Below are 11,876 nucleotides of genomic sequence, written 5' to 3'. Positions count from 1 at the left end.
TGCATGAATAATGTCCAGTCAAGAAACAATCACGGCATTCTTGTCTTAACATTTTAAACTTTAGGTTTGTACGACGTAGTCGTAAGAAAATTTGATGAAAAGGTCTTGCCCTGTTTTACTAACAGACACCTATAGCTAGCCAACAATCCAGCATGATAGTGGTAGCACCATACTGAGGGTCTATTTAGGTGATAGCTACCTTTGTTTTCATAAAGTGAAATGAAATTAATATAGCGCTCCCAAATACTTAAACCTGACCCAAATTATTATATATATATATACACACACACATGTAGGTTGACAGGCATCTTGGATAACGGTTTTACTTTTTGGGGTTACAATGAAACTATTCTTGAAATCTTCATGTACCCAAACATTTTTTTTTTTTCAGATTTTCTAATATGCACCCGAGTATGGGAAACTTCATTGAACCCCATATGTTTAAAGAAAACAATCCACACCATGATGCCACCACCACCATTTTCTCTGGAAGACGAGACGTCTGGAGTCGCTGCGTCTCTGCAGAGTTACCACGTGGGATGTTGGAAAATGAAATCTGAATACTTAATTACACCTCAGATGAGGGAAAACCAGGTTTTGGCATATTTTGTCAGTCCTGTGAGGTACGCGACTAATTTGCCGCAAAACTCCAAAGGACTTGAAAAATGAAAGGTTGCGGTGAGACATGCCGAAACTCCACCGTTCTGCTCGTTAATGTCGACTCCTTCGTCCCCCTCCAATGAATTCTTCAAGCTACAAATGAGCTCCGTTAAGCTCACCAACAGCACATATGCAGAGGGCCATATGTCTGCCTCCCATACCCAGCAGATGAGCGTCCCCAGCTGTCCTCTCAGCGCCCCACACACAACTTATGTTGTGATAAATGAATGAATATTAGAGCTTGCAGAAAAATAAGAGTAAAACACACACACACAAGCATTAGTCACTTTGGGAAAAAAAAAAAAAAAAGTGTTTATTTCCATCCTGACCGTTACTGGTCGAGTTTCATCTACTGCCACAACACCAATACACATCTGGAATGTTTTGTTTCTTTTTCTTCGTTCAGCATCAATAACTTATGCAAAATATTCTTTACAGCAAAAGGATAGAATCAAATATTAAAATACTGTACAGTGTTTTGCACGCAAAGTAAACGCTTTCGACGGCAACAGCATCGGTTCCCTGGAGGCAGAAATCAACACCTCTGGAGTTGATCGGTATGGCAGGTACAGTAAGAAGGGTTTAAGTAGCACATGGGGCCCAGGGGACTCTGGGAAATACAAAAATATAGAATACTGTTTGGAACACATTTAAAAAGGGGATGTGAGGGGGAGGAGGGAGGAGGAAGGTGAGGTTTGGTGCAAAAACAATCTCATGGCAACTGAGTTTAGAGCAGCAATGCGGGAACAAAACGGCGCTCGGTAAAAAAAAAAAGCTGAAGACACACGAGGCTTCACTGGTCTGCACAACGATGGCTGAAGACTTCAAATATCTAAAGATTTACACACAGGGTAGGTTTTCTTCAACTTAAAGGGCTGTACCCTGACCTGGTTTGTTTCCTAAACAACAAATTGACAGACCCACCTCACTGGTCGGCATGTAAAAATGGCACACTTTAAACCTAGAAAAAGTTCACATGAGAGGGAGATCGTTAAACATTTGGCAGGTTTACAACAGTACAAACAGCAGAACCTTGGCTTCAAGTCTAACTACATTCATCTCTCCGCCGCTGCGATTCTAGGATCTCCTACCGGCAGCACATCGCCCTGATGTATATTCAAGATTTTTACTTGTCATGAACACGCTTGTCGGTCTCGGAGCTCGAGAACGAACTGGCGGTGTGCGGATAGTTCGTCACAGCAAACATGGCAGCAGTGTGGTCGCGTCGCTGAGGCAAGGCGCCGTGTCTCAGGCGCTCGCATTGTCATCCGGACCTCGTCCCGTTTGGGAGCGGACGCGCCTCAGTCCTCCCCCCTCCTTGCTGAGGTTTCCGGTCAGAGCGGCGTCGTGCACCTGCTTCATGTTCTCCTCCACCTCGGCCTTGGCGTGTTTGAGCAGGTCAGCCTGACCCTGAGGTAAAAAAGGAGGAGAGATCGGAGGGACTGTGAAATTCTGAAGCTGGAGGCGGCAAGATGTCGCAGTAAACTTCCTACGTGACATTTTTTTTTTTTTTTTTTTTTCCTGTAAAGTGTGGGGATGAGTGACTCACCTTCAGGATCGTGATGTTCCAGCTGAAGCTCTCCAGTGCTCGACTAACCTTGGAGCCTTTCAGCCCTTCCTTCATCGCCAGGCTTTGCAGCTTTTCATGAAACTCCATCGCTACAGAGGAAAATAAAAATAAAAAAACAAAACAAACGCAAACATTATGACTTTGGAAATATTATTATGCCAACATGGCTAGTGGGCGCAAAAAAAGGTTTACATTGGGAATTTGGAGACTGTCTAAATCTCTTGGGTCACTTTTAAAGAGCTCCCATTCTGAATAGAGCATGTGTGTCGGGATCAAAGGTGTGGACCAATTCACAACGTCCAGCGTAGCCAGACTTGGTTTTGGTGTTTCGTTTTCAACAGGCATTCAAGAAAGACGACCTACTCAAGGAAAACTTCAGGAAAAATCAACGGTAATGAGATTCTAATCAGGCCCACGTCGTTCAAAGCAATGACTCAAGTTTTTTTTTTGTTGTTTTTTTTTTTTTTTTTTAAATGAAACCCTTTGAAATTACTACAGCAGGTCACTGTGCTGCATTCCAAGTCTAGCTTACACATGAACAGGTGCAGCAAGCTTCCTACTTCCACCCTGGCGCCATTTACTGCAATATATTTGGGGCTAAATGCAAGATTTACCCTCCGACTTTCCAGAAACAAACTTTAGGTATTTCATGCAGAAAGGAAGCGCAACCGTTTCCCTCAAGGTGATCTTTGTTGTGCTTAGTATGTGTGTGTGTGTATGGGCGGCACTTCGGCTTGTTTTAACTTGGCTGCAACGCCTTTGGCTTCGCTTTATGTGTAGGAATTTAAATTGAAGGATCGTGCCCTAACCATCAACATTAACAGAATAAACAAACTTCTTTTTTTCCACCCCTATTTTATTATTTGTGTGTTTAAGAGACGGCAAGGATGAGACGAGGAAATTGTCGAGGCACCTTTTTCTACTTTACTCTCACGACCGAAGATTTTTTTCAGCTAGAAATTTTTTTTTTTTCAAAAACTCTATTTTTGTAATTTAGATTCGCAGTTCAAAGGGCAAATTAAAAAGAAACGGCCACACCCTGTCTGAGCTGATGGATGCATGGTAGACTTAAAGGACTAAATGAAGCACTTGCAAGTAAAAGCCTCCAGTCATTTTTCTTTCTGACTAAATGTGACCCTGTTGTGTCTGAACTTTTGACTGTGAAGTTTCGTACTGAAATTTAACAGATTTCAACTGGTTGAAATGCAAGTAATTTAGGAGAGTTAAAATGTCTTAAAGCGTGTAAAACCGTTGCACCAAACTTCATCCGATAAATTCGGGACAAGCTTAATTTTTTTTTCTTTTTATTTAATGCGAGACAGCATGAAAACGTCTAGGGATAAATTTGCGAATCACGGTGAACTGCCGGCGCTTGTGCAAACACGGGAGCCATACAACTGTGGTGTTGAATTATTATTTCAGAAACGGCAAACAAGGATCAGCCTTTGATAAAGATGTGAGCACACAAGGATCTTTTCCAAACCCCTTTACCTGAAGGCAAAGGAAAAACAAGTCAAAACCAGGGTGAATACTTTGCAGACATCAGAGGCAGAACTAAGAAGAGATTTCACAACACTTGAGCAAAGACGAGCATGGAAATCTGAGCAACGTATGACGAAATGTGCATTAAAAAAAAACAACCCTCCAACAAGACGGGATCTCAGAGTCCAGCCTGCAGCCACTCTGAGCATGTGTGCACCAAGTTGTTTCCTTGTGTCTGGCTTCCTCTGGCCGCCCCGGGCCACCGTCCCGCTGTTACCATGGAAACCCAAAAGTGGGTTAACACAGGGCAAGGCATCACAGCGAGCCATCAGCCAGAACCTCGACGTTTAGCATGCTAAGTTGTGGGCCTCTCTCTCGCACACGCAGAGAGGAGGGTGAGCAGACTGAGGGCAAGTTCGATTCCTGACATGGTTCCTTCTCTGCACCTTAAACGTCTGCAAGCATGACCACGCGCACGCACGCACGCACGCAGGAACGCACAAGTCCCTTCTCTACATTTTCACACCTACATAAGTTGCCTTAATAATAACCTTTACCACACAGTTGCTAGGTAACTCAAAGCAGTGTTGTTCCCTCTGCTGGCTTTCTTTCCGAGGGAGAAAAAAAAAAAAAAAAAAAAAAAAAAGCACGCATACAACATCTCCAAGTCAACACACGACAACGGTTTTTTGTTTTTTTTTGCATATGCACCGGAGAAGGAAATGTTAAAAAAAAATAAATAAAAATTCTCAAATCCTGGTGTTTTTTCGTTGACGTTTGTTACACTTCCTGGTGTGGCTCAGAGGACTATGCTGTACATCGTTCAGCCAGACTGGGAGAACAGCTGATCGCCCGAGGTTGAGAAAAGGTCGACGACAAATATGGGATGGTGTGAAAAAACCGTTAGCAGATGAGGACGCCGTTTCTTGGAAACACCGAGTTTAAAAACAGACTTTCCAGCCAATTAAGATCTGCTTTTCACTTTGCCTGCAGCAGTTTAATCTCTCACTTTGCTGCTCAGGAAGCGCACAACGCACGCTCGGGCCGCACCTTCGTGTTGTCGTTTCTTAATGCTTGTTGTATTACAAATGATAATGAGTGTACACAATACTGACCATGTGCTCGTAATACAACGAAAACAACAAAAGATTCGCAAAGTACGTCGTATAGTGCACTCCCCATTGCTCCGATTGTTCGCAACAAACATTTACGAGTGTCACAAACATCCTGATGATCTCTAATCTAATCTTTTACGATTCAACCTCATCTGAAGCTGCAGCACATCTTTCCTCTCCTTCCTCCTTCTCCCCCCCTTCCGTTTCCTCTCTCTGCCCTGATGTGACTTCCAGACATCCATCTCTGCCACCAACCATCCCATGCTTCCCCTCCAAGTGACCCATATAGGCCTTCTTCCGGTGCGCACCCGCCTTTCAGACCACAGAGTGGACCTCCGCCTTGGGGATCACCTGATCACCATCTTTGCCCTTAACACACAGGAAGAGCTTTGTTCAGAACATCAGGCTCCGGGCTCCATAATCAGATGAACATACAAACAGTGGGCTGACCGCCGGCGGGCAGGAGGAGGGAGGGCTGAGCAATCGCAAACTTAAATCTGTTTACATGTGACCGCCAGCGAAATAAAGGTTTCATGCAGAGTTCAGGGTGGCAAAATGGGATCGCGGCCGTGTTGCAAAACAGTGAAAGTGTTAAAAGGAGAGAAGACGGCTCAACAAAAACCCACGAGGAGGAATGAGAGACGCTTTCTTGGACAGAAGGGTCTCCAGATTTGTTAAACATTAATCAGATCGCCTTTAGCTTTATGCAGTGGCCCGAGATGAACCCCAACTCTACAGAAATGTTTCGCTTTTTTCTTTCTTTCCCCCAAAACAAGCAACTGATCATCATTTCTGAACATCAAATACACAAAATGTGTGATATGTCCGCCCAAGGAGGATCCGACTCTTGTATGACACAGCAAAAGTCTGGCTGTTAAGAGTCAGACGCCCCAAACTGCCCTTTGTTGAAGTAAACAAAAAGCTCATGCCAGAAACCACAGACGGGCCGGATTTCAGTGACGGAGAAGCAACGATGATGCTAGTTTAAACCTGCTGCTTTCAAAAAACATGCATATAAAACCACACCAATGCAAAAGTTGTGACCTAGTAGTAACTTGCAAAAATGATTCATACCCCTTGAGGTTTTGTTCCCTTTTTTTGTGACGTTTCATTGGGGTTTTATGTAACAAGTCACCATAGTGACAGTGCAGAATCGTGAGTTTAGAGGGGAAAGGATTTAAGGCTTTTCACAAATAAAAATCTGAAAAGTGTGTGACATGCCTTTAGATTAAGCCTTACTCAGTTAATAATTCACAGAGCCACTTCTCATTGCAAATTATAATTGCAAATCATGTGGGGTCAGTTTTTGCCCGACTGTCTAACCAACTGTTCTTTGCAAAATAACCCAAATGGACAAACATCCAAGTTTTACCAAAATCTTACATTTGGACCCAAGCCTGAGTCATCTGAGGTTAAATTACAAACAGGTGAACTCAATTTACCAATTAGGTGCTATATAATGGTTTAATTAAGGGATATAAGAGTTTAGGAAGAGTCATAAAAAAAACATCCAAGATTCTTATCTTGAAAAATAAAATTGTTTGTCTCCGTTTTAGAACATTTGCTGCACGTCTTTCTCATCTCTCTCCTTCCGGTGCCCAATTACTGTAAAAAAAAAAAAAGGTTGCAAATGCCTAAAAATATCTTTTAAAAACGAAAATAATAATAATAATAATAAAAAAAAAAAAAAAAAAAAATATATATATATATATATATATATATATATATATATATATATATATATATGGAGACTAGAAATCAAACAGCAGCATAAATGAGGTAAAAAAAATAAAGACATTTATAAAGTAATTAAAATAAAATACAGAAAAAGGATGGAGATCCACACAAAAATAAGTCGGAGCATAAAAAAAAAAAAAATCAAAGTAGGGAAGCATGATGGTAAAGTAGCTTTGATCAGAAGAGAATAAAATAAACTTAAGAAAAATGAAAAGAAACAGATGAAGTACAAAGCATCGTGCGTGGGAGCTCTCACAAGCACGAGCCGGTTATATGAGTTTCCCCTGGAGTTATGTCCATCATAAAACACCTACTCACCCATTGTCTGTATATGCAGGATTTTTTCATAGATTGCATCTGCAGACTCCATCACGGCTTTGCTTGCGTTGACCATCTGTGGGTCGGAAAACAGGAAACGGACACTCCGTTAGCAACAGGGGCCCATAAATCGCATCGGTATTTAACAGATAAATCCTACTGTCAGGTACATTTGTGAAATTTGTATTGGGTGTAACATTAACAGAGCTAGCTGGTGGATCTACAATGAAAATGAAAAAGCAAGAATCATTTAAATGGAAGACATGTCAATGTGTTCTGTAATACACGGAATTACTGCTCCTCATTGATTGGTTGGAAAAGAAGTAGAAAAAAAAAGAGTTCAGACTCAAAATACAACTATATGAATGCACATGCAAAGCTACATATGGATGACATGCAGAGACTGAATAATGAGACACTTCCTCTCAGAAAGCCGCCTGGGACTCGACCCCGAGCTGGAGGAGGGGGGCGAAAAAAAACCTCTCTTTTCAAGAAAATAAGGGATTTACTACCGCGTATCGCTGAAAACCAGATCAAATTCCACCAGAAGTGCATAATCGGATTCTCATTTCCTGACTCTTCCTTTCTGTGTGTCGGGGACTCAGGCGAGGAATCCATTTAGCCAAATCGCATTCAAATCTATGCTAATGGTATTCAGCGGCGGGGTGAGCTTTTGCAGCTCCGCTCCGTTCGGCTGGAACGGAAGCGGCTGGAGACACGGACTAACCCACTTGTATGTGCTAGCTGAGACCTGCGGTGCACGGGCCTGCGGTCCCACAGGCTAGATGCACAGCGGTGATAAACAGCTGTGCGGCGATTTAAAGTGTCCCAGATTGTGCACCGAAACCATAATCAAGGGCATTTCAACTTTGCATCTTCATACCCAAGATATTCCTAAAAAAAAATACTTAAAAGTAAAATAAACATTAAAAAAAAAACATTTACAGGCAGTCTTGACAAAAAGTGGCCTCTTGGGGTCACTCAACCTCCATAAAAACCCTCAGATGCCTTTTACATACTAACTAGTTGTTTGGGAAGCACGCCAGGAAAAACCCCATTCTGTCCTACCACTGCAAACGTAAATATCGGAAGCTTGCTAAAAGCTACAGGTAGACCTGTCATGGTTTATCTTGCTGGATGACAAATTGTCTCAGAAATTAATGCCATAAATGATGATATAACCTTCAAGGAATCTATTGATAATGGCATAATAATGCAAAGTCGTCCTCTCAAAGATCAATAAACTAATTTGGTACAGAACACTTACACTGGAACTGGAAGGCACTTTAAATGTCCAAAACAAACAACCAAAAGCAATAAATAAAACTCGTATAAAAACCACACACACAAAACCACAAAGAAAATGCATTATGAAGTCTCTGTAAACAAAATTGCCCTTCAAAAAATAGAAATCAAAATGATCGAGGTCATTTTTAATTTATCACGCGATTGATTTGTTGCTTATCGTGGCAGGTTCAGCTACAGGGACTTTATGAGAATCTTGCACTATCACATGAGACTGAAATTCAGCTTGCTTTAACAATTACTCTCTGATCCCTCCATGTGAAACGGGGTTCCAATACTTGTGACAATATTTAGTTGGAAAACAAAACCAACAAATTCTCACCATGGTTCTTTCTCCCCCCCCACACCAAACCATCTCCATTTGCAATAAAGTTAGCATTCTTCGAGATTTTTCTGTGTCAGATTAGGCTGATGATTATAGTTTACCCGGTAAGTGTGAAGAAAACTATATTTTCAAACAAATAAAAATAAAGAAAAAGACTAGTTTCCTCATTAAAGCTGCATGAAACCCACTTATTAAGGAGCGACTGGTGCAAGTTCAGCCAAAACAAACTAGGGAGGAAGAATATAGAGCAAAGAAAGACATTAAAAGACAAACCGACACCAAACATAAGCAAGGGTCAATAAAAGCAGCTTTAAACCTTTTTGAATACAAAGATTTATGCCTCCGCCACTGCCGGTCTGCGAGACGGTAACTAACGGATACGCCTTTGTTTTCTTCATTTCTTTCAGTCTTTGTTTTTTGGGGGTTTTTTTCCTGCAAATTAACTCCTCATCGTCTGATGCCCGGGCGTGTATATTTAGAAACAATTTCATAAATCAAATCTGGTGAACGACTTTCCCCTCCGTGCTCGGTGGAAGTCGGTGGTTTATTTGGGTGGAAACACACGGAGGCTTCGGGCCAACTGAGGATGTTGCCGGCAAGCTGAAGACAAACGGGGGGGTGTTGTCTGCAAAGCGACAATGAAAGCTCACTTTGTACTTCGAAGCTAGCTGCCTCAAAAGGAAGCGTTTGATTGTCGGGTCAAAGAGTCAGAGGGGAGGGATGCGGCTCGCATGCCATTTCTCATTATTTGTTTTTTCCTCTTTTGTTTCTGAAAGCACATTTTCCAAGTTTCAATCTTTCCTCACCGTATCGTACGTAGAGACGACTCGGCGCAGGACGTCCGGCAGGGGCCCCTGGGGCTCCAGCGTGGGGTAGCTGTCTCTCAGGTCGAACAGCAGTAACGGGGTCCCCTCTGGGCCCGACACTCTGGAGCCCAGGGCCAGCACACACTGCATGAGGTTGGCCACAGCCGACACCCCACACAGCTCCCTGAATACTGCAACGGAGTTCTGAGAAAACAAAAAAAAACTCTTATTATTTAAGTATTTAGCAATTAGAAATAATTTTGTATCCTATTTGATCTTAAAAAAAAAAGAAGACATTTTTAGCCTGATATAAATATCACAAGTGTTTCATACGTAAACATCTGTGAGCTGACAGAAACTCAACATAATTTGTTGAAAGTATCAAAACAAATAAACCCGGGATAATTGAGATTTTTTTTTCCCTCCTTCCCGTTACTGACTTGATTTATTTTCTCCACAAAGCAGTTCGTCTTTTTATTCTTCTGCCACAGCAGTGTTGCGAAGGTTCGAAAGAAACCGAACGGCGTGAACGCCGGCAATCTCGCATTAGTGACAGTTTAATTGGCATAATTAATACAGGCACTTACAGACCAAACCGACTGACTGGCTCATGAAGTACGTTTTGAAAAGGAATATTGAATAATATTTCACACTGGAGTGAATATTGATTCTGCTGAATAATTACCAAACTGAACTGTATGTGTTTATGAGTGTATTGAAGTAATTAATGGTGGAGTAAAGACGAAGCTAAAGGCAAGATTACAGAAACCGACTGGTTCGTAGAAGAACTAACAACTGACCACTTTGACCTTCGTTGGCGCCGACCGATGGAGGTCTGTAACACATTGGTTAATGTTTGCCACATTTAAGACAACGCTTACTCGAATTAGTTTGTAGGTTTTACAATCTTGAGAAAGAAAATCTGAAAAACCGAAATCTGTGTCAGCCATTAAAAGCCTGACTGGTGTAAATCTTCTACAGGGACACACGAGGTCATTACGTTCCACGTTTTGCTTTCGGGCGGCGGTGTTGACGGCAATGCTGACGTTGCATAGCGTTTGATTTGGCAAAAGACCGTAATTTAATTTCACTGCAAATGACCATTTATGACCAAGTCTTAAAATGATATTAACTTGCTTTGTTGAGTAGATGTAAAAAGGGTCAGATAGTTCACGTTATCTACACGACTTTCTGCACATAGATTTTGCTGAAAAGCTTCCACTGCTTGTTGCGTTTCACAAATCTGAAAGATGCGAGATGAAGATTTATATTGAAGATTTCCTAAATAAAACCTTTTTGGAATCCAGTCACACCAGTCTTTAGGACTCCTCTGCTATCGGCCGACCTTTGTCCTCTTTTTTTTTTTTTTTCTGTTAATCTGAAACATATCTTCAACACCATTGTGTCAGAAATACCGCTCTACAGATAACAAGCAGTCTGTACATTTGTCAAGATGTTTTATCTAAGCCTTACATTGAAGCACATATTCCATGAATTGTTTCCTCACCTGCATGTTACCCCTCAAGTCTGCTGCTTCTCTCAGAAGAGGGGCGGCCATCTTGAAAACCTCGTCGACGGTCCGAACTCCCAAGTCCCTCAGAGCTGTGTACTCCCTCCCTTTTCGAGTCTTTCGTACCGAGAGGCCTCTTTTGTAAGGTTTTCCACCTCCTCTCCGGTTTGTGAGGGCCACATGTACAAACAACTTGGCGTGTGGAAGGTCCTCCCCAGTGAGGGACTGGAGGGGAACGTGTCGGTAGCCAGGTTGGAGGCACTCCAGTGGTATAGTATACTGGCCTGCAGTGGTTGAGAACTACTTTAATTGTAGCCTCACAAAGCAAAAGCTGATCATTGCTAACCTGAATGTTTCTTTCTGTTCACATAACATCTTGGACGTATTATGATTGTGACTTCTACACAACAACAACAACATTTCCCACAGTACTGCACAGGAAACAGGTATTTCCACATCTGGTTGCATCACATCCTGTTTTATGTGCACTATAAAACCTTTTTGTACTTTAAGTCAAGAGATCAAATCTCTCACAAAAACCCCTCTTTGTTTGCAGTACGGATATGAACAAGTAAGAGATTTCCTTTTCCAATAATAGACCCAACACACTGACCTATGAATTCATCCCCAATGAAGTCATCGTCCAACACCACAAAACGAACCATGGCAAGCTCTGGCAAGTTGATCTGGAACTCGAAGCTCTCGTCAAAGATGGGGTTGTCCCCGTTCTGCCTCACCGTCCTGGTGCGGCGCTCGCTGCAGTCGGCTGGGATGCCATGGATCTCCACGTACACATATGGGTCTACAACGTCCCCTTTTGCCCCAGAACCTTTTGGTTTGGGGAGATTCTGGCCACTGATCACCTAGAAGAAAAATACCAATCGTTTTTAGTGCCCACATGGTAGCAACACATACACAGCCCACTCTTTACCTACAACCAGGTACTATCATGAGGTGAGATGTAACATGGGGCTTTCTAGAACGTGAAGATTACAATTACAATCCTGGAACTGACTAGTAACTTTTGACAGAGTTGGCAAAGTGAAGA

The 11,876-nt window shown here is 42.2% G+C and overlaps 1 protein-coding gene across 1 annotated transcript in view; it reads right to left on the bottom strand.

Annotated features, from left to right (window-relative positions):
* Positions 1-943: 943 nt before the first annotated feature.
* The window catches only part of LOC103472218 (inactive phospholipase C-like protein 2), a 36,592-nt gene continuing 25,659 nt past the window's right edge, over positions 944-11,876 (bottom strand). Inside the window, exons 7-12 of the mRNA XM_008421672.2 lie at positions 11,442-11,691; positions 10,826-11,112; positions 9,319-9,522; positions 6,883-6,958; positions 2,210-2,319; positions 944-2,070 (exon numbers count right to left, since the gene is read on the bottom strand). Coding sequence (XP_008419894.1) covers positions 1,909-2,070; positions 2,210-2,319; positions 6,883-6,958; positions 9,319-9,522; positions 10,826-11,112; positions 11,442-11,691 — 1,089 coding nt within the window. The 3' untranslated portion in view covers positions 944-1,908. The remainder of the gene's footprint in view (positions 2,071-2,209; positions 2,320-6,882; positions 6,959-9,318; positions 9,523-10,825; positions 11,113-11,441; positions 11,692-11,876) is intronic.

Source organism: Poecilia reticulata, chromosome 11 (genome assembly GCF_904066995.2).
Source record: "Poecilia reticulata chromosome 11, P_reticulata-male-v2, whole genome shotgun sequence".
NCBI classification, from domain to species: domain Eukaryota; kingdom Metazoa; phylum Chordata; class Actinopteri; order Cyprinodontiformes; family Poeciliidae; genus Poecilia; species Poecilia reticulata.
Note: the sequence above shows the minus strand (reverse complement) of the source record. Positions and strands in the feature narration are given on the sequence as shown.